Source organism: Anolis carolinensis, chromosome 1, assembly GCF_035594765.1.
Source record: "Anolis carolinensis isolate JA03-04 chromosome 1, rAnoCar3.1.pri, whole genome shotgun sequence".
In the NCBI taxonomy this organism is placed as follows: Eukaryota; Metazoa; Chordata; class Lepidosauria; order Squamata; family Dactyloidae; genus Anolis; species Anolis carolinensis.
In genome coordinates this window covers 154,886,832-154,910,815 of record NC_085841.1, presented here as the reverse complement: position 1 = coordinate 154,910,815, position 23,984 = coordinate 154,886,832, and the positions used below count along the sequence as shown (strand labels likewise).

General features: G+C 39.9%; 1 protein-coding gene across 1 annotated transcript in view; it reads right to left on the bottom strand.

The window, feature by feature from the left end:
• The window catches only part of klhl29 (kelch like family member 29), a 543,161-nt gene that overhangs the window by 44,632 nt on the left and 474,545 nt on the right, over window positions 1-23,984 (bottom strand). Inside the window, exons 9-12 of the mRNA XM_008117088.3 lie at window positions 21,782-21,980; window positions 16,357-16,539; window positions 13,556-13,736; window positions 6,912-7,105 (exon numbers count right to left, since the gene is read on the bottom strand). Of these exons, the coding sequence (XP_008115295.1) occupies window positions 6,912-7,105; window positions 13,556-13,736; window positions 16,357-16,539; window positions 21,782-21,980 (757 nt within the window). The remainder of the gene's footprint in view (window positions 1-6,911; window positions 7,106-13,555; window positions 13,737-16,356; window positions 16,540-21,781; window positions 21,981-23,984) is intronic.

Here is a 23,984-nt window from a genome sequence, read left to right as displayed (position 1 = left end):
GCTAATAATATAATGTATTGTATGTGAATGTAATTTGTAAGCTGCTCTGAGTCCCCTTTGGGGTGAGAAGGGCAGCATATAAATGTAGTAAATAAATAAATTGAGCTGTCAAGCCTTGCCTTCTCTGGCAAAACATTTCCAACTGATTTTGACATTTTTGTCCCTGAGCGGTATTCGAACTCGCAACCTCCTTATTCGCTCTTTTGCAATCAGTTCATCTTTTCCCTCTATCGGGGCCATCCTGGCCCCGCGCCTTCCCAAACTTGGGGACATTCCGTCCTTCATCCCTCTCTTTAGAGTCCCCCAGGATTTATGTGCCAAGGAGTCTGGCTTGCTAGGGTACTTTGGGAAACGACATCTCTCATGTATATAAAATTACCCTAAAAGCTCAGTGTTTCTGTTTATGTGTTCCTACTTGCCCATGTGTTATGTTGCCTCATTATGTTTCTGAGACCCCATCCCCTTCCCTTTGGCGGGAAACGGTGTTTCTGACCCCAAAGAAGTCCTGCATCCCACATAATCATATAGCCTGTGGGGACGAAATCAAGCTGGGAATTTCCTCATCATGTATAATTATGTGAGAGGCAGTCATAGGGAGGAGGGAGCAAGCTTGTTATCTTCTGCCTTGGAGACTAGAACGTGGAAGAATGGCTTCAAACAAATAACCCACATTACCTGCTTTGAACTGGGATATATGGCAGTAAGGACTCAGACAATCCAGTTCAAAGCAGGTAATGTGGGTTATCCTACCTTGATATCCTGGGTTATAGAGCTGTGTGGAAGGGCCCAAATTCTTTCTCCTTCTCTGCCAAATAATGCTGGAAAGTGTCCAGAGGAGGGCCACATCTATGGCAGGCATCCTCAGAGGTTGTGAGGTCTGTTGGAAACTAAGCAAGTGGGGTTTGTATATCTTTGTTGAGAGGTGTTAGCTGGCCCTGATTGTTTCATGTTTGGAATTCCCCTGTTTTTGAGTGTTCTTTTTTTACTGTCCTGATTTTATTTATTTATTTATTTATTTCCCATACTTCTGTCCCACCCTTCTCACTCGAAGAGGACTCAGGGTGGCCTCACAATTGGCAACAATTCGATGGCCGACATACAAATTCCAATAATATAATGACAATTAAACTCAAACATTAAAACAAAAACTATTAAAAACAACAATTACAACCACATAAGTTCAAAATCATAGTCCAGAATCAGTCCAGTGGTCAATACTTAAAAAGTCCTCAATTATTGCACTGCTAGGAATAATGCTCAATAACCATAACCATGTCTAGCAAGGCTATTCTATGCTAATCAAGGTGATCAACTGCAGTTATTCACACTTGCCCTTCATATTATCCAACATTTTTGCTTATCCAATGCTCTGCTGGCCTGTTCATGTGGTTTGGTGTGTGTGTGTGTGTGTGGGGGGGGGGGGGGGCACCAAAATTTCTATTCGCTTACACTTGAAAATTATCTTGGGCCGGCTCTGCAAACCCATGATTATCTGGATCGGACTTTTCTGTACAAGGCGTTTTAATACATTTCAAGGATCTTGTTTCACCACCCTACCCTTTTTTTAAAGAAGGAAAGAAAGATGAAAACAATGAGAGATAAAAATAAATGCAAAGCTGGGGAATGTAAAATTGTTTTTCTGCTGTGGAAGCTTAAAGTGCATCATCCCAGGAGTTACACACACAGTATCATACTATTTTCATGGCTAAGCAAATCTTCACTGGTTCTGAATTGTTAGCTACATTCACGGCATATAATTTTTAAAATGTACAGCTTTTCAAATTCAGTTCCTCACTGGCGTATACACCAACATACCCAACAGTTCCTGCATCAGGACTCTGATTATTGATTAAATTGATAAACACAATGAATGACAAGTTTATTGCTAGCAACAACTGAGTCACAGCACGGTTTCATTCTGAAGAGAGCCTTATAACTAAATCAGCTGTCGGCATATGCAATTTATCATAGCTCTCAGTTAAAGAACCTAGATCATACCTCAGCTTATTGAGATATATGTCTTTGACATACACTGAATAACAGTCCAGGATCTCAGTCATTGTTTTTATATTACTACTGCTGATACAGTTAAAAGTTCCCAAACTCTCAAATACCCACAAAATATTTCTAAGCTCTCCAATGCAGCAAAGTGCTAATTAAACTTTTAAAAAATCCTGTATTGCTCCAAGCATATTGCCCTCGCTTTCTATCTATAGTAGGTCTATGGTATCAGCTGGGCTTTGTTTCCAGGTTTCCTTTGGATACCAAAATCAAGGATGATGAAGTCCCATTATATATAATGGGACATGTTCATTGGAGTTTTTTAAAAAAATTTTTTTTCAAGCAATGGATACTTGAAATCTGTGGATATAGAATGTTAGCTTTGTTTCTGGGCATATTTGATTCCAAAAATGGCATCTGTTTTCAATTATCAGCTCTAGTTTCTGAGATACAGAACATATGCCATATACCTGTCATCATCTGCCCACCAATAGGAAATCATGATAACTGTCTAGGACAGCTCTGACAGCAAGGATTAGGGATTGTTAGAAGGGCCAGTGTTGGGCTTGGAGATCAGCAGGCCCTCCCCCCAGCCAATCTTAGTCAGTGTAGAAGAAGAGCCTTCAACAGAAGCTACCACTTCCCATCAAGGCGAGCTGAGGAAGGATTAAGTGCTCTGTGCCTTTTATAATTGAAATGGGAATGTGCTGCTAGTCACAAGTATGTGTGATTAGAAGAGAGAAGGGCCTTTCACAAACAATACCTGAGAACATAGAATAAAAAGTTCTCAAGTTTGCAGTCCTGTTGCTGGAAGCAACATCTCGATTCATGGTGAAACTCTGGACACTTTCGGCGACAATGTCTCTGGACTATATCTTGACTTCTTTGTTTGGATTTCGCTCTCAACCTTGGACTCTGTTATATTTGACCTGATCGGCTTTGTTGAATCTGGAACTCTCTCGGTGTGACCATAGTCTTTGGATTTGGAATTCAGACCTTGTATTGTTTTCAGAGGTTGGAGTGTGCTTTAACACTAAGCCCCAAGGACTTAGTTTTTGACCATTTATGTTATATTTAAGACTTCCTTAAAATATTGTATTAAAAGTATACCTGGGACTTGGCATGAATACGATAATAACCATATCTAGGAAACTAGAGCTGATGAGGTCTATCCAATGCAATTTTCTGAATCAGCGCCCCAAATAATTCCAGGAATAGGCCTAAAAACCAAGACATCAAGGTATTTTTGAGGAGCTGGGCTGTGTTATTACTAGGTTGCGCTGTGGTGAAGTCAACATGGAGGAATTCCACATCATATCAAAACTGTGAGGAAGAACAGATTTCCACAGCAAAGAAGAGTAGATAGTTCAGGTGAATTCAGTATTGTGATTCAAGGCTTAGGTTCAGGGATATCTGATTGGGTGGGGAAGAAAGCTGAGTTATGCAGGCCTGGCGAATACAGTAGTGTCTCCAAAATATAAGCCTCAAACAAAAAAGTTAGTCAGTCAGAATGTATATAGTCCCTCATTTGTTGCAGAGAGCCAACAGAGTGTCTTTTGGGACAAAATTGGCTTGGAAAGCAGCCTGACAGGGCAAACCTCTTTAATCAGGTTGCCTTCCAGTAACATTCAAAATTCCTGTAGAAGGTTAATGAATAAACTCCAAATGCCAGTGGACTGCACTTCTGTTCAATGTGTAGTGTTCCCCTTCTCGAAGGTCACATCTAGACTGACCATTTAAAGCGACTCCACATTGTGGTGGCTACAATATGCAAGCCACCAAAGCATGCTGCAGCATGAACCAAAGAGTTTAAAGCACATCAAAAATTGAAACTCCAAGTTAAGCAGTGTAATACATGTCAGCGAGCCCTAAATGTAACTGATTTCTTCCTTCACTAATTGTCATTTTCTCTCCCTCGCCCTCTTATGCCTTTGGAGCACTGGTGTGCATCTCCAACAGAAATGGGGAAAAATACTCTGGTTTAAGCCACCTTCCATAGCTAATGTAATCACCTTTCTGAATTCAAACCTGTTCCTGTCATAACAATTTAATTATATGCACAGCAAAACCAGTTCTTCCCAAACTGGTTCCAAAGCAATCTAAGTAGTTAGTGTAAGTGTGTCCTACTTTTTGTAGATTTAGGTTGTGTTCAAAATGGTAATAGTTCCTCTCTTACCCTTACAAAGAATTACCCAATAAAGACTATTATTCTCTGTATTCCGTTTCTTTAGATTATTTTTTAAAAGCCAACTGCTATTTATCTTTGAGCTAAACCACAAAACAAGGACTTCACTGTATGTAATGTTCTCTCCCTTCTGAATATTGTACTGACACTAGCTAATTAGCTACTTTTATTCCAATGAAGCATAAATATCTTTTCATTATTTGTAGTTCTGACATATTTTTGTTGGGGCATAAAGCTATTTACTTACAAATTTACAAGGTACTTTGGGATAGTCAGGAATGATTTTTTAAAAAAGCCTGCTTGGGTTGACAACTGCTAGATACTGTAATAATCTAGGGAATGGATTCTTTCCTTCTATAGCTCTTTCATTACTTTGGTAAGGGAAGAAAATACTTTTTTTCTCATAATGCATTCAGTTTTGCAGTCTGCTCTGAGTACAGGGAAACCTCATAATGTCACTCAGTGGATTATATGAGCTGCGGCACTGTGTGCATGTGACAGAAAGAGCTAGGAAATGGGTTTGCTTGTGCTGCTGTGTAATACATAAACATGATTGCCAATGGTTAACATTCTCCTGCTGGGTGTTTCATGCTACATCGTATGCATGTCATGTCACGTTACGCTGAACACTAAGAACAGGAAAGGGCAACTTTCCACCCAAAAATCGATGCAGCAAATGAGAACTGAATTGCTTCTTCTACAATGCCCACCCATAGCAGCCATAATCGTGATTTAAAAAATTGTTTATTGCAAACAACAGTAGTTCACTTCAAGAAAAGGTACCAGTCTACCTTTTTGAAGACTAACTTATAACAATCAGTTTGGGGTAAGAAATTTTTCTTCCTCTGTCTTCCATGTATTGTTTCCCCTGCATGGGAAAAAACATCAGTTATAATTTAGGGAGGCTAAACAGCCAGCATGGAGGGGGGAGGCTCCCAAATAACTCTTTCCAATTGTACCTGGGGTAAGAAGGAACATGTCAGCTTAAATTATTATTGTGCCAAAGGGGGTGAGGGATGGAGAAATCGCATATAAATAGGTGAAGAAGGGATGATTTGTGTTGTCATAACCTTGGGCTAATACAGGGCTTCTTGAGCTATCTGATGTGGTTCCCAGCAGGTTGCTTTTTTCCTAACCTGTCAGGGGCTGGTACTATAGTTGTGCCCATTGGCTATGACTGTTTCCTTCTTTCCATGAGATTTGCTGCAGACAAGCAGCCAATAGTTTTCAAAGCAGCACTGGTCTGCAGACTAGCACTTTGAATACTACAGAGTTAATACACTTGACCCTTTGCATTTTCCCACAAGGAAGCCACCTATTGTAGAAAATAATAAGACGTACCAACTACATTATCTGATCTAGTATAGAATAAGATGTACTATGCATAGCTAGCAATCAAGATTGATAATTGTGCAAAAATGAACCATTAGCCTTGTTTTCAGTCATTACAACAATGTTTTATGTTACTGTATATACTCATGTATAATTTGACCTTTCAATATGACCCACTGAAACGTTAAAAGTCGTTCTGTGAAGAGGGGAAAGCTGTCAGGGAGACAACTGTTTCTGGTCACTACAATTTTCTTACCTAAGCATTCAAAAGGCTAGATGTGGCAAAATGATGGAGAGAGTAAAGGAGATCGGTACTTCTTTTAGGTTCTCCCTGGAGATACTAAGGGTGCTTCCAGACTGCATCAAAATGCGGGTTAAGAAAGTGGGTTTAAAAATTCTGAGACCTGACAGTTAGTTTAGACACAGACCTGTCAGTCCTGGGAAATGGTGCCCCACTGTCCTCACACCTTTCTCTGAAGTGGATTTTAAAAATCCGCAAGTTGGAGGGTAATGAGGGACATCTGGCTGAAGGTAAAGTAAAGGTAAAGGTTTCCCCTGATGTTAAATCCAGTCGTATCTGACTCTGGGGGTTGGTGCTCATCTCCACTTCTAAGCCGAAGAGTCAGAGTTGTCTGTAGACACCTGAAGTTTTTTTAAAATTGTCTCCGAGATAGGCTGGACCTCATATCTGATTATGTGGAGATCTAAATGTACGCACAAGCAGATTTCTTATTCTCTCTCTTTACACAAGTATAAATTCAAGCTCTGTTTAATGTTATAAACATTAGAACAAAGGAATGGTTGCAGTGAGTTCTCATTGCTTTCCAACAGTGCTTAGACTGAGCTACCTGTGTGTCTGTGACTCCATTTTTAATAGCCCGATCAGCTGTTTGGGGCTTTTACAAAGTGAATGTGCACTACAGCAGTCCACACAGTGGGCTCAGAAGGAAGTCACATGTTTTCTATAACAGCAGAGATATACAGCCATGAGAAAATGCACATTTTTAGGGCAGAACCGGGTTTTAAGAGCACCTTTTAAACACGTGCTTTTCAGTTGTTAACCCAATTCCACGCAGATTTTCCCAAAACGTCATTGAGTCACCACCTCGTTTATCCCAGTTTCTTCTGGGTTTTTAGGCATATATAGAATGGCCCTAAGCTATAGCCTTTTGCCACTCTACTCAGAGAAGGGATTGTTCCTATTTTATAAGAATTAGTGTATAGTATTCACATCAACACAGTTTTTGGGCTTGATGTTTTGATTAAAATTTTAAACCTTATACATGAGTATATGCAGTACCTGCTTGACACTAGCGACTGAAGGGCATAATGCTCTTGGTGCTTTCCTTGGTTCCTACCCTCAAAAAATTATTTCAGGATGTAATCCTTTTACCTATCATGGGTGATTCTATAAAACTCCATGAGTTTGTCTGAGGTACATATGACTGCAGCACTCCAGCAGCGCGCCCGGCCTCATTGACGCCACCAAAAACGTAGATCTTCCCACCACACACTGTGGCAGCTGCAGAATGCACTGCCTTTGGCAAAGGTGCAACCGTCTCCCATTGATTGGTGATTGTGTCATACCTGAAACACAAAGACAGATAAATAAGACTAGATGTACCACTAACTGCTGGTCAGGAAGACATCTCTTCAGACCTACATTCTAACCTATTAGAAAGTAGCCAGCTGACCAGAGATGGGAAGCTTGTTGCCCTTCAGATATTGCAGGACTCCAAATCCCAAGGTGTAACCAATCACTTGTAGTAGGTAACACTATGTTATGTTCCTGGTTTGAAAGTGTTATTTCCTGTTTAATTGTTTGGTACTTACTTTGAAAATAGTTGTTATACTCCAGAAACATTGTTTTTGTGGCTGCCGCAAACTATGCTGAATTGGTTGAGACTCAACGAAATATTCATTGAAAAGCTGTAGCAAAAATGTACAGCAGAATTATTATTATTTTGTTTAGTTACACCCTGCTTTTTCTCTCCATAAGGAGACTCAAAGCGGCTCCTTATGTTTTTATACTTTTTCCATGTTTTTATAACAAACCAATTAGAAAATTACATTTATAACCTAGGAACAAAAATTGTGTTACATATTGTAATGCAAAGAAGCAATGGAGGAAGACATAGAAGGATTTTAAAATGTTATTTTTGTTTGTAAGCTGACATTCAAGACTATCTTACTTTTACTGACTATGCATAAGCTGTTCTGGGACTATGTGTTGTTGAAGGCTTTCATGGCCAGAATCACTGGGTTGCTGTGAGTTTTCCATTCTGGGACTGTTTTTGTCTGAGGATTAAAAAAGATTTTAAATAAATAAATGAAACCTATTCTCGACATATGTTTCTCAAGTCTAATTATAGCCCAGGATACTTTTGACAAGATGGCTCCTACTAATTAATTCCTGTTAAGTTTTAATAGATTGAGCTTGGTCTTGCCAACCAGTGCAGTGATACCCTGCAGGAATTGGAGCAGGCAAGAGTTAATGCACTTAACATTGTTTTGCTTGAAGATCAGCTGATCTCCAGACAAAATGCAACATGATAGCTCTCTTTGCCTCACTTAACTAGACCTGGAAATGTGAAAGTTGCCTCTATTTAATTTTCAACGAGTGGACCATGCTACCACACTTCGCTACAGGTTGCGGGAAAAGCTAATGGAAATGTGTTGCAGGAATACGATTTTCCATCATTGTGCATCCATTTCTCCATGTTGCACAGTAGATAAGAGGACATGTTAGAGCGCTAAATTAGTTCTAAGGTCGTTGGTATCAGATTTAATTAAGCCATTGACCATAAAGATGTACAGTTAATAAACCATAGATGAAGATTCATTTTAGACAATGTCACCGGTTCAGATACCTATTTTTTAAGCTAACATGGCAGCGAGCCAAATAACCTCAGCAAAATGAGTATGGAGACAGTAAAAAATGATATGGTTGTTAGGCTTCATTATTTCCTTGGAATGGCAGCATATCCAGTTAAACAGAAGATTCATGGACGCAACAATTGGAACTGTAGATTACAAGAATACAATTACCACACACACACACACACACGCACACACATTCACGGCTTACTGCCACAAGGGTATTGCGGATTAGAAACATTATCATTGTTGGGGTTGTTGTATGTCTTTCGGGCTGTGTGGCCATGTTCCAGAACATGTTCTGGAACATGGCCACACAGCCCGAAAGACATACAACAACCCTGTGATCCCGGCCATGAAAGCCTTCGACAACACATTATCATTGTTTTCATGCATGAGTTATGTTTTTTTCCTGCATGAACCTTTTATTGTTAATAAATTTTTAGGCTTGTAAAAATTTTAAGTTTATAAATTTTAACAAGATTTCTGATGACGACCTAACCTGCCAGAATCAAATAGAGTGGGGAAAGGCCGAGGAGAAAAATGCAAGATGAATGCTAAAGAGGACTTATTAATATTAACAGTTGCAGCAAATACATTTGCATGATCTTAATATCAAAAGCAGTTATGAGCAGAATAACATGAATACCCATCATGGAAATGCATGTGCAATTAAATATGGAAACTCATAAATAAGGAAGAACACGTGGATTACATTTAGAGGGTGCCCATGCAGATTGCAGGAAGAAAACAACCCTGAACCCAAAGGGGAAATATAAATTAGCCAACTGGCACACTCCTGGTGCAAGCAAGCTGTGTGCTATAATTATTAATTCCAAGAACAGAGTTTCTTGGATTTACATTTGAACACCACAATTTCAGATGGAGATCTTCCTGCTCCAATCTATACCACAAATATGTCAAGGAGAAGCAGTAACATTTATGAAACTTTCACCTTCTTTCCAAATATGGGGTTATGTCTTCTTGGATGCTGAGTTCTGCATGGGAGGTTCGTTTTGCTGGTCAGGCTCAAAACTCAAAGTTGCCCATTTGAAGGAGATGATTAAAGAAACTAGCACCATCTGACACTCTGCTGCTACTAATTAGAATCAAAGAATCACAGAGTCGGAAGAGATCTCATGGGCCATCTAGTCCTACCCTCTGCCAAGAAGCAGGAAAATCGCATTCAAAGCACCCCCGACAGATGGACATCCAGCCTCTGCTTAAAAGCCTCCAAGGAAGGAGCCTCCACCACAGCCCGGGGGAGAGAGTTCCACTGCCGAACAGCTCTCACAGAGAGGAAGTTCTTCCTGATGTTCAGGTGGAAACTCCTTTCCTGTAATTTTAAGCCATTGTTTCGTGTCCTAGTCTCCAGGGGAGCAAAAAGTAAGCCAGCTCCCTCCTCTCTATGACTATATTTATTTCTATCCTGCTTTTCTCCCAAAATTGGGACTGACCAATTCAAAAGAACAATACAGTTAAAAATAGACAAAAAGTGAATATTAACACAGAATTAAGCACAGATTTTTCATTATTATTGCATGTTAATGGTGTTGTATTTGTCTGTTTTAACTTGAGCCATAGAGCAATATGAGTAATAAATGTGGAGTTTGTTTCAAAAAGCACCAAATCCATCTGAACAAGTTTTACAGGAAGCAAAAACAAAAAAACCAAAACAAAACAAAAACTGGCCGAGGATGTGCATTTCTTTGCTATAAAATGCGATTTTCCAAACCCTGTACCAAAGTGATTTAATATATTTTGATAGTTTTTATTTGTGCTACTCCTAGGCAACAATGTGCTGCCACCTATAACTTTTGGAAAAAAACTCCACAAATAAAATTTATTAAATTTTAATAAAGAGAAGGGCCTTTCTTGATGATCTCAGGGCCTAGGCAAGCTCATAAAGGGAGACACAGTCTGCCAAGCAGCCTGGACCTGAGCCATATAAGGCTGTACAGCTCATAGTCACCACTTTGACTTGTGCCCGGGAACAACTGGCAGCCAGTAGAGGTGTTTTAATAGGAGAGTTATATAGTACCCATAATCTTCCCTAATTAACACTCTGGCTGAAGCTCTTTGAACAATCTGAATTTGCCGGTGACTTCTCAAAGGCAGCCAATTTGAGAATGCATTACAGTAGCCCTATGGGGTATAACTGTGGCATGTATTACCTTGGCTAGTCAATGTTTCAAAGAACAGGCACAGTTGGCACATGACTGAAATGTGCAAAAGTACTCCTGAACATTGCAGAAACCTGGGCATCCAGGTTCGAAGCTCAGTCCCAGAGTACATTCACATTGCATCTTCAGAGGAATGTAACCCCATGAAACACAGGCTGAATAAAATCCCACACCATCTGCTTTGAACTGGGATATATGGCAGGGTGGATTCACATAAACCAGTTCAAAGCTGACATTGTGGGTTAGTCTACCTTGATATTCTGGGTTATAAGGTTGTGTGGAAGGGCCCTTGGTGTCCCAGTGTTCCCACTCAAACTACTTCTCTCAAGCTGTCTATAGAAATTGATTTCTCTCTTGAGGTTTACTTTATCATTATTATGATGACTATGATTATTATTTCATTTCTATCCCGCTTTTCTCCCATGGGTGGGACTCAAAGCGGCATCTTCTTCTTTATTTGTTCAGTCGTTTCTGATTCTCCATGACCTCATGGACCAGTCTACGCCAGAGCTCCCTCTCGGCCATTGTTGCCCCCAGTTCCTTCAAAGTCAAGCCAGTCACTTCAAGGATACCATCCATCTATCTTGCCCTTGGTCGGCCTCTCTTCCTTTTTCCTTCCATTTTCCCCAGCATGATGATCTTTTTCAAGCTTTTCTGTCTTCTCATGATGTGGGCAAAATACTTCATCTCTGCCTCTAATATCTTTCACTCCAGTGAGCAGCCGGGCATTATTTCCTAGAGTATGGACTAGTTGGATCTTCTTGCGATCCAAGGCACTATCAAGATTTTCCTCCAGCACCAAAGTTCAAAAGCATCTATCTTTGTTCGCTCAGCCTTCATTATGGTCCAGCTTTCACATCCATAGGTTACTATGGGGAATACCATTGTTTTCACTTTGAGGACCTTCATTGCCAGTGTGATGTCTCTGCTCTTCACTATTTTATCAATGTTGGCCATTGCTCTCCTCCAAAGAAGTAAATGTCTTCTGATTTCCTGGCTGCAGTCTGCATCTGCAGTGATCTTCACACCTAGAAATATGAAGTCTGTCACTGCCTCCACGTTTTCTCCCTCTATTTGCCAGTTATCAATCAGTTTGGTTGTCATAATCTTGGTTTTCTTGATGTTTAACTGCAACCCAGATTTTGCACTTTCTTCTTTTACCTTGGTGATAAGGTTCCTCAGCTCCTCCTCACTTTCAGCCATCAGAGTGGTATCATCTGCATATCGAAGGTTGTTAATGTTTCTTCCAGCAATTTTAACTCCAGCGGCGTACAACATTTAAAGCCAATACAAATACATCCGTACACAAGACATAATAAACTAAACATAATATACAAATATTTTTTAAAAAAAACAATTTAAACGCATACAAGACAGGTAAAACTTACAACATGTACCATTTAAAATATTTGGTTGTTTTGACCTGATTGTTTCATTTCACATGTGCATAATGCTAATGTTGAATAAGAAGTCTGCTGAAAGATTTTGAACTCCCTTTCTTTTTTTGTAATGAAGGAAACTTTCCCTGTTATTTCTACATCAGGAAACGTATTTTTATTGTGAAAGAAGCCATGCCTAGAAACACATTCATTACATTAATTGAGGTATAGCAGCAAATAACTGAAATATATACCCTCTTTCCCCCATTCCTGTTACTTTGGGATTCTTTCTTTCCATAGTTTTATTAGTGTTCCTTAACATTTTATTTATTTCTTTGGCAATTGCTGTAGAAAAAAAGCTCTTTGCATTATTAGCCTCAAATCTGCATCATTGTATCTGAACGCACATCATTTCCCCCTCGTCTTGTCTTTTTAATTCCTCTTGTGCGGGTTAGCAGTTTTATGAGTGAACAGTTTAATTGGTTCATCTATAAAGCCATCATCTGGAGCTTATATAGCATACCTTTACAATCTTATATATTATTCAGTTTGCAGTTTATAGAAAAGGAGTAATGGAAAATCACAGTAGCACTGCATCATAGTGGCCTTCTTTTTGGTGTGCTATATGAACCTTAACATTTTAAAAAACTTGAGTTGTTGAATCTGTAGATTTTCTCCTCTTTCTTCAAACCAAGTTCTGTTTGAAGTGTTACTGGTCTATGTGTGAATGTGGTCTAAACACCTTCAAGTTGCCTCTTGACTTATAATAAGCCAATTAATTTTTAAGGTTTTCTTAGGCAAGGAACAGTTAGAAGTGGTTTGCCAATGCCTTTCTCTGAAATATGCTCTATAGCATCTATTTACCATAATTAGAGTATCTGAATAGACCAAAACTTCAATCCGATGCCCTTAAGAAGTTTTAGGCTTGAACTGCCATAATAGCTCACCAATGGGACATGGCACCCGAGGCCAATAGAAAATTCAGTCCAGAAAATCCTGAGGATATCAGGTTAATCCTTACTCAACCTAGTATCCTCTGGATTTTCTGGACTGTAATTCCCACCATCCCCAGGTATCATGGCCCGTGGTGAACTATCTTAAGGGCATCAGACTGGAGAACTCTGGTCTATTTCAATACTCTAATTAGCACAGCAAACTCGCTTTGAATTTTTTCATTTCCACAGACACTCTAGGCTATATGGAAGGCACGTTTTCCCCATCTCTTTGCCCACACTTCCAATCTGCAAAGTGAGAATAGAAATGCTGATTTACCTGTAATATTTTCAGCATGACCTTGTATGTGAAGTACTGTTACTATTCTACATACAAATAAATACACAATAATAAATGTAAACATAGCCGTGTCACTTAACTGCCTCTGTTCGATGAAAGGTATGGTTCAGAGTAATTTTTAAAATTTACATTTATATTAGTTATTGAGATTTCTTATTCCTGACTATTCCACCCAACTACCGTTCAATGTGCATTATAAAAGCAGGAGTGTTTTATAAAAGAAATTTTACGTACAGCATCTGAAATGATGCTATTTTCTTATTTAATTGTCTCTGAAAGCTCTTGAATGAATGGAGGAACATTACCTCTCCACGTGATCAACGTTGCCTGCTACACCAAGGCCTCCAATGGTATAAATCTTCCCATCATATACCAGGCTGTTGTGTCGACATCTTGGAACTGTCATTCGGGAGACGAGATTCCAGTTGTCAAGTAGTGACATGTAACACCAGACGTCAGAGAGTGTGACTCCAGACTCCATACCACCTGCCCTCAGGATGTGGAAGAGAAAAAAAGATCTACATGAGTTGGATAAAAAAGTACTCTTTGCACGTATTTTATATTTGGCCTAAATCAACCACAATTTTAGGTTCAATAGATGATCCCATTGGGTTCTTGTATTATGTCTGTGTGAGACAGACAGACAAAGACAGACAGAGGAAAGAAAGAGAGGAAAAAAGAGATTGGGAGGAAGCTTTTTCAGGTATACTTCTTTCATGTATCATTTTATCCATCACTATCACAATTCCCCTTACTAAATTCCCCTAGGCTAAACAGCCCCAAATCGTATAACTCTTTTCTTACAAGGGAAGTTCTCCCAGCCCCTTGGATCATTCTAGTTGTTCTTTTCAGCAACACAAACCAGTTGCAATACAAGAACATCTTCCAACGATACTTGACTAATTAAAATAAATTACCTCAGTTGCAGCATCTGTTCAGAAGATGCAAATAGTTGTCATTTATTCATGCATCTCAAAGGATTCTTTTAAAAAATGCTGTCATAATGTCAGACTAGTCAGGATATTTGCATATGGGACGATGCCTGGGTCGCATTCATAAATAACCAGCAGTCTATTCAGTTACAGATGGAACTGATAGCAACCAAATAAGTCATTTCCCAGAAAATCATACAATTGGAAGTCTAGGCAATGAATGCTAAGCAAAATAAAATGAAGGGGCTCTTCCCAAGCTATCTGAAAGTTAATCTTGACATAAAATACAATAACCAAGAATTTCCTCACCTCACATTAAAAAGCTGTGGCTGGTATTTTGTTGAGTACTCGTGAGCATGTAAACTAGACTGATACATTAATAGTGATTCACGCTGGTGATTGTGGTATTACTGCCATGATCGCAAATGCCTTTCCCAGCCTTCTTTAATGGCCAGCAGACTCACTGAGCAATGGAGATCTGCTCTGTTGGTTATTGGGATGCTGAAGACTGATATTTCCAGCTCCTTTCACCAGTGGTATGCAATGCAATAATCAGAAGCAAGACCCCTGTTGCAGCCCCCTGTCTCATGACAAATTACCGACAGGAAGCGCTGGAATTGGCATCCTGCTGCCACACCTTGATCACCAGCAGAACAACCTTTCATTGCTTGGTTCAGGTGCCGGGTGTTAAAGAAGGTTTGGGGAGTTGAGTCAACATGCTCTGCTTTTGCTTTCAATAAAGTTAACCTTTTGTTTGAAAGCAAGACTTCAATTGAGAGGCAAAATAGGCCCACACCCGATAGTCTTCATTTGTCTCAAACAATACATATCAAATAGGGGCACACTTGCCATGAGAATGGGGATTGACAGTGTATCCTTGATCGCAAACCCAGATTTGTTGCTGTATGGTGTGTAACCTAACCCTAAACTGAGTATCTAAACACTGTTAAAACATCTCTAAGGTTTAATACTAATAAATAGATTTATATCCCTTTTGAGCTACTACTGTAATTTTATAAATATTTGTAGAAGAAGAATATTGTACTCAATTGTTGTGTATAATAATTGAAAATGTATGACCAACTCATCTTTCTCTTCTCCTCCATCCCCTACAACCCCCTCTGTTCCTTCAACCCATGTCAAAATGGCATGATATCCTTATACCTAATTTTGGGTAATTCCTGACTTGCACAGCAGTTCTGTAAGACAGACTGCCCTTCACTCCGGTTCACTCCGGTTCCCTAACTCTCTTTACACATTTTATTTTTTTGTGCACACATAGAAATGCAGATGGGAGGAGGGGAAGAGAAAGATCAGATTCAGAAGCAGTCTCTCTGGCACACAACCACTGGATACAACCAACAAGGTAGCTGTTATTATGTAGTAGCAGTAGTTAGTTAACACAAATACACTGTAAAGTAAAGGTAAAGGTTTTCCCCTGACATGAAATCTAGTCGTGACCGACTCTGGGGGTTGGTGCTCATCTCCATTTCTAAGCCGAAGAACTGGCGTTGTCCGTAGACGCCTCTAAGGTCATGTGGACAGCATGACTGCATGGAGCGCCATTACTATTACACAGCAGTAATAGTAAATACTAGCACTGCGAAACCCATGTGTCAAATTCTCTACTGAAGCACTCATGTGTATATGTATGATATGACATAAAATAAAATCTATAAAAGAACAAGCAAACTGAGTACAAGTTAGTGAAGTGACATTTCTGTATTCCTCCAGCTAAAAGTCAGAGAGAAGAGTTTGCTCAGTTTTACTGGAAGTACCAAGAGGGTTACAGTTCGTTTTCAACAAGAGTTTTAAAACATGAACAAGCATGAACCCTCTTGTAAGCAAATAAGGTAAGTGTAGGTCAGGTATGCAGCGACTCAGTCAAACTGATTCTAGATGCAGAAACCCCTCATTTAGATCCTGTTCCAGCCAATGTTTTACACTCTATTGCAACTGCAAGGGGAAGCTCTTCACACGCCTGACGGGTGACGAACCTATTCTCTGCATGTTACAAGTGCTGAATGCACTGGGGAGGAAATCTGAGCTGATGTGAAATGGAAAGTGATAAAAGGAAGAGATTCTTTCCCAGGCAAGCTGGCATATATTCATAACGTGGCCTGTCACAGAAAATAGTTTTCAGACACACAATGCTCTTCTCTCTTGCTGTTCACCTGAGAGGTAGACATTGTCTCCAGCGCTCACCACACTGAAAAACTCCCGGTCATAGAAAGGCAGGCTGGCCAGGGGGTACCATTTATTGTTCTGAGGGTTGAAGCATGTTACTGCTGTTAAGGCTCGTTGATTCATTCCAGTCATTTGACGACCTCCAACTAGGACTATGACTTCAGCCACCCCTAGGATGCAAAATAATGAGAATTAATGTTTCCCAAACATCTGTTTTGATCTCTCAATCACACACAGAATCCATAATTCTGAATCTTTCTTTTAGAGCAAGTCTACAATGACCATTAAATCCACAGCCAGTTTGGAGCAAAAACGATCCAAACAGGTCCCAGAGGTGGCCACACACACCCTGCCAAACCCACTGTGGCACCACAATGGCATCCACATAGTCCAGCTAGGCTGAGACTGCATCGGCTCCACTGGATCATCACCTCATCTTCGGTGTCAGTACTGTGGCCCCAGAGATTTCCATGCAATTTCCTGGTCACTACAGGTGCCCCATCCTGGCATCAGCACAGGTACCTGCACAACTAGAAGCAGGAGGGAGCTTCATTTTAGTTGGATGTGCACCTCTTTTGATGTCAGATCTGAGTGTCCACAAGAGCCAGGAGCTCACATGGAGTGATGAGGATGGTGGCACAGGTATGAAGCATCCCCTTTTTCTCTAAGGTCTTCAGCACAGGTAGAGTGATTGCAGAAGTGTCCTGTTTGGGCAGAGGACTATTCCGAATTGGACTTGATTCAGCTGTACACACTGCCCCAGAGCTGTGGGATATTCTGAAGTTTCCAGCAAACTTGATGCAGAGCAAAGCTGGTTTAAGCCAGGATAATCTACAATATTCACTGGAAGTACTGGAATGTCATAAGGATAGCCAGGAGTCAATTGGAGGTGAGTCTGGGTTTTTATGCCAGTGTAGACTTGCTGCGAGGCAACTACTTGTTTGATTATGTGCTCGTTATATTTATATAATTATTGCACTTTGAACAAGCTCGACACGGGAGCATGCCAAAGTGTGGTCAAATATATTCCCTCTTTTCTGCTCAAACAATAGATAAATGCAAGGAACCTTTTCTAATTAAGGTCGAACAATAGACATTGTGAGAACAAATGAAGAATATGTTTGGAAAGGAAAAGAGTCCCCCCCACAAAGCATTCCCCTTTGCCTAATGGTTATGTCCTTTTTATGTTTCAAAAATAGCTAATTACTGATATTTAAAGGGGCAGGAGGCTACCCAAAGGTATATTAAGTGAATGTTGATGAAATTGCAGTCTTATAGTCAAAGCAAAAATATTCTTAAATTAATATTCCCTCATTATACACACATTCAAATTAACATTATTTCTAACAAGGATTGGAATAATTCACTCCATACTTAAAAAAAACAACAGTGCTCCCATAACCATATTTGCTCAGAAGTAAATCTCACTGGCTTCCTTTGTAACAAATATCTCTTTGCACTTCAGACTTACCTTGGATTTCTAAACCAATCTACTATGGAAAACACTGTACTGAACTCATTCAAACTTATTTCCCACTAAACCTTCCCAGGATTATACTCTAAAAGAATAAATTGTTTTCTAATAGATAGCTAAGCCATGCAAAATGACAGAATGAGGACCTTTAGATGCCCAAGCGACATAAGACACAATGGCCCTCCTAAGCTCTATTCTCAGGCTTTGTCTTCCATAATTTCTCCTCTCTTTTTTTTAAGCAGCGACTTTCAAGCTTTATTTTGTTAGGAGAATAAAAAGGGATTAGGAACATTTTCAAAAGCTGCTGTTTATCATATGCCTATTCACCACAGCCCCTCTGTGCTGCATGTCTTTCATAGCATTCCCATTTTAGATATCAATAGTACCCAAAAGTGTACAATTTGAAAGAAAAAATGTGCCGGCAATAAGGTTACTATTTCCCCCCCAAAATGGCAGGCAAAACTCATCACCTGTATCAAATCTAATGTGATTATAATAAATGACCTCAAGAGGGCATTGCACATACTGTGATATTCACAAAGGATATAAAGACTGTCTGTGCGCGCAGGAACAGCTCCACATAATTGCACTTCGACCTACAAGAATAATCACTCCCTTCCTCTTATCCCTGGAAAATTACTTTTGCCTAATCAACAAGCTTCTGAAAATGGTTTGCATTACACCTACAATTTTATCTGCAAACATTAAATAGGTGCTTTTCAGAAATACTTTTGCCCGATAAACCATTAGTCACCCTAGCTAAAGAGTCTGAGTGTGGGTTATTATTGAAAATCCCATGTATTTCGTTTTTTTGAATTTTTCCCTGATTAGATACTGTCTCCATAAACTGAAAAGGATGCAGCTTGACATATAATTTTATATACTCTGTGCATCAGTAGCAATTTCTTGGCTTTTTGATTTTGCTAGCTAGGATGAAGCAACTTTGCGAGGCGTTCTGTATTCCTTCCACATACAAATCTATCCAAATTTGATACAGGAATTCATGCTATCTTTTAATATAATAGGTGCACAGAAAAGTTTCAGTATTTATATGGTAAAATTGGACTTGTATGACTTCATATTCCACAGGCAGCATGTTAATTTAAGCTATTCTTTCTTTGTTTACTCTCTCTCTCTTTCTATGTGTGTGTGTTTTTTTCCAAGGCAGTAAAGAGATAAGAGCAGAAATTAAAATAATATATCAAAGGTTCCAATCACTGTAAAGCAGAAAGTTTTAAAAAATACCTGACTACTAGCAATGGCAGGAACATATCTTTAACCCCCCCCCCCCAAACTGGTGAAAAACAGGGCACACGGGACATGACTTTTGTAGCCTAACGTAAAATAAAGAAGCTATGTACACTGATCTCTGAATCTCCATTCAATATTATCAATGTATGGTGTTCTCCACCACACCTGATCTTAGGCAGGCTAGTCTAGTGGACACAAGTGAGCCACATCATGCTCACAGGCCTGTCTTTGAACATCTCACCAATATTTGCTGAATGCTCTACTTTGTTGGTTTGTTGTCTACTCAATGAAACCAAGGTGCATCATGGAAGCAGAGGATGCCGGGTGGAGAGTGCCACCTGCCCTGGCTGCCCTCTGCCTGTTTGCTTGGGCAGTGACCTTTTCCAACAGTGTAATATATGCGTGGGCTGGTCCATGAGGTCACGAAGAGTTGGAAGTGACTGAACAAATAAACAACAACAACAACAACAACAACAACAACAACAACATGTATGCCTAAGATGAAACAGGCCAGTAGCCATCTATTGATCTACCCATCAGACTCAGGGTGCTGAGAATGGCCAGAGAAAGCTTAAAAGTAACGGGGGTAGATTGACTTTATCTTTCAGCATTTATCACCTGAGGTAACTAGCTCAGTCTGCCCAGAAGTAGGGCTGGCCTAATTCTAAAAAGACAGATAGCCTCCTCATCCAAGGCAGACCACCATGTAAGCTTTCAATGGAATGGCTGTTGGGGCACCAGGCTCCTCCCCTCAAGTTTCTTCTGTTGCAAATGTTATGTAATTTCACTGCTGATTGGTTCATGTAACAGGCTTCTGCTCATTCTCCTGGGTGGCGGTTAGCAATTGACACATGTACGTCTCTTTTTTTGGCATATTTGAAAGACTAAGGTATAAAAGGTGTTTACTTTCCTTGGCTTGTGTCTCAAATTTATTTGCCACCCATGAGCTTGTGAATCTCTGTATTTTGAATAAATGGCGTGACCAGGCCAATGACAACTAAAATCTATTCCTCTTTGGAGGATTTGGAGGTAACAGGCCTCATAAAAGTCTTGCAATCAAATATACACTTACTTAGAAGTTCCACTAAATCTCGTGGGCCTTGCTATCGAGTAAATATGCTAAGACTGTGTCTACATTGGCCATATAAAGATAGCCACCTTGAACCGGCCATTTCCACAACAGATGTGCTGCTTCCAGCACAAGAAGAACGGTAGGTTACTCCAGAGGTTCCAGGAAATTCTGGAGTGATCCCTGATATTTTTTGATATGCAGACAGCTGGATCAAGCTGGATCTGGATTGAATTAGTGTCCATACATCGAAAAATCCGATTGCTATTTCACAGGCAAATCCTTGGTTCTGAGATCACTTTTGGTGACCACACGGCTGACTACCCTGTGACCTCACCAGAAGTTGTCTTGCTAGCAAGTCTCTGCTGGGGGGGGGGGGGTGAGAACTGGTGAAATAAAAGTGGTGGCAGCCCCTAGGAAAACAGGACATCTGAGTGCATCCAGGACAGCTCTGGAGCAGACTACTTCAGAATATTTCATCTGGTGTAGACTAAGCCTAAGTCCATTTAGTATGTGTGTAGATTAAAGAACTTTTCTGAATTCAAAAGTTATTATACCAGAACAGATTAACATAGTCTTAAGTAAGGTAACTGGAATATAGGTATTTTCAGAGGGGATCAATAGCAACAGTTTTTGAAAGAGAAAGTTCATATGGTCTTGCTTGGGCTAGTTTTGAAACATGCTTGCTTGGATTCCAATAGAAATGCCTTGGAACTTTTCCTCCAGAAAAATAAGCTGATAAGGCTAGAGTTATACTCAATTTGCCTCTTCTTCCCTAGCAGATAAGAGTTAAGGTCTATTGATAGCAAGGAGTTTGGAGACTGTTGAGAGTCAGCTTTGACACCTAGCCTGGGAAGATAATAAGTATCTGGTCAGGAATGTTAATTGGAGAGAATGTAAGACGACCTGACAACTCCTGTATAGGACTGTAAGGGTATCCTTTGTGCAGATTTTGATCTATCAGTGTGTGGGACAGAAATGTATTTCTTCCAGTAAAGTTGGATCCTTGATTCACAAAGCCAGGTCTCCAAATTTCCCCTGGAGAAATTGGGGAAAGAAATCCCCTGCCTGTTTGTGGTTATGCTTCTCCAGAGTTCTTGCACTCTGACTTACTTTGAAAATACACAACAACCCCTGTATTCTTGAATATCATGTGGCTATGCGAAACCATGGATAATAGCAAGCCCTGTTGAAATGAAGAACTTCTAGGCCAAGAATGTCCTATAGGACCTAGAAAATGCCTAGAGGGGACATATTTTGCCAAATGTGGAAATTGCAGGGTCATTTTGGCTATCCAAAACCAGCTGGCAGGATCTCATCACTTGATTTATGGTGATGAATATGCTCTTTTTCACCGTCTTTCTCATACTCTCCCTTCCCCCCTTTGCCACTGGGGAAATCAGTATGAGTACCTGAAGCAAAACTGCAGGGTACCTGATTGCCCAATCTGCTACTCTGACTGTATCTTGGAAGTGCCACAGAGAGAACAAAAAGAAAGGCATTCAAGCATCAAGCCATATGCAAGCTGTAAGCAGCCTGAAACATGTCCTATCAATAGCTGCAGGAAAAAAACGACAGATCTCATGAGTCTGAGCTTCGAAGCTTAGTTGTGCTTTACCTGCTGATAGCCTGGGACGAGTCCTTGGAGTCTGCATCTCTTGTCGGGCGTGCGGCAGCATGTGATAGCGCTTTGCTTCATTCACCAGATCTCGGCAGGCCTCTGAAGACTTTATCAACTCCTCATTGTCAACAACATTTAGGAGATAACTGGGATGGATGAAGGGAAGGCGGACCACTGCCAGCAACTCAGCGGCGTACTGCAAGGGAAAACATTGCAAGAGCTTTACGTAACACAACTGTACTTCTTTCTTCCCCTTTCCATTACTTGGGACAGTATGACATTTAAGGATGCCCAATCTTCAACTTTTGTTAACAATGTCTAGTTGTGTTCTCTTGTCTTAAAAGACAGATACAATTCAGATGAGAACAAAACATTATTTCAAAAAAGAAATCTCCCTATCTACATATGTTTTTGTAATCATGAAAAAGAAAAAATACAGCACTGTAAAGACAGCGGCTCTTTTTCTACAATCTTGGATTGAAATATTTCCAACTAAAATGGAAGGTGAATTTACACACCTTACACTTAGGAGACCTAGTGTAATCGTCCCTGTTTCCTCTGTTAACCTTGAAATTTAAGACTGGCTGCTTGGTTTCAAATAAACTGCTATTCGACTAGCATTTTAAATGTCAAAAAAGTTTATGTTTATAAAACCTCTAAGGTGAATGCCTGAATAATGGCAGTGGTTTTGATAAAGCCACGGGGTTTGTTCGCTTGGCAAAACAAATGTGTTCTTCTAGTTCTTGCTAGAAGTCGAACTCCAGGAGCTAATAATGAAATGCAGATGGCATAGCTCCATCGTTCTGCATAAATAAAATAAACTTTATAGTGCAAAGGACATTTAAATAGCTGAAAACATCCATCATCCGTCAAGGCTGAACAGAAAGCAAAAGGACAACAGAGAGAAAATTGCATGTTATAAAATGAAAAATTCCTGCAATGATTTATTTTTGCAACTGTTCATTCTCCTAAATATCACAGACTGCCTCTGAGCAAAAAACCCCCTCAACATTTGGAGAATGTGCTGGCAAAAGGAGAAGAGAGGCAGAAAAAGTGGGACTTCTGTACAAATAAGGAAAGGTAATTAAAAAGAGATAAAGTTTTATCACTAGAATGATGATGATGATGATTTCTATCCCATCTTTCCCCATATTTGAAGTGCACCTACACTGAATTATTGATGCAGTTTGAAACCACTTTTGCTCAAGGCTATGGAATCATGGAAGTTGTAGTTTTACAAGGTCTTTAGCCTTCTTTGATAAAGAGTACTGGGGCCTCACCAAACTACAACTCCTAGGAATCCAAAGCATTGAACCAGCTAAAGTGGTATCATCAAATCTCCAGTGTAGATACATCCTGAGATTCAAATGGATTACAACAATTAAAGATGCTACAATTTAACAAGATACCAAAGTTAAAACACAATTAAATAATCAAAATGTAAAGCCAAGTTTAAGAACTGACACACCAGCACAACAATTGGCAATATATCCAGTACATTGTGTAAGATGAGTATTATTATGGTCACTCATCAAATGCCTATCGGAATAGAAACAGGGATGGTGCCAGTCAACGTCTCTGGGAAGGTAGTTCCAAAGCTTGGGGGCAACAAGTGAGAAGCCCTTTCCTATGTTCTCACCAGATGTATCGGTCTGGCGGGTAGCACAGAGAGGGGCCTTCCCAGAAGATCTCAAGGCAAGGACTTGTTTGTAAGGGATAATACTTCAAATAACCTGGATAATGACTGGCTGCATCCAAAAACAGCAATGTTCTTTGCGATCTTCAAAGTTGCTAACTAAACACCTGTAATCTGTAGGCAACTGTGAACATCCACTATGAGTTATACAGGCAGTCTCCGTGTTACAATCATCTGACTTATAAATTTATGAACAACTCAGTTAAGAATGTAAGTGAGACAATAAAGAAGTGAGAGAAATCTTTCCCTTGGAAGGGAAATTCACTCCTGGAAGAGTGATCATGGGGGAAAGGTATCTCAACTGAAGGTTTACGACCAACCCTTGTGTCCACAACAAGCAAAAATTTCCAAAATCCAATTAGCACAGGGACTGAAAGCGAGTTGAAATACTCTGAACAAGGGCACAGATAGCAATACAAACACCACAGAGGTGCTATTCAAAGATATATGTGTGTGTGTAGATTGGCTGGAGTTACACTTAAAAGTGCACCTGTTCCGACTTAC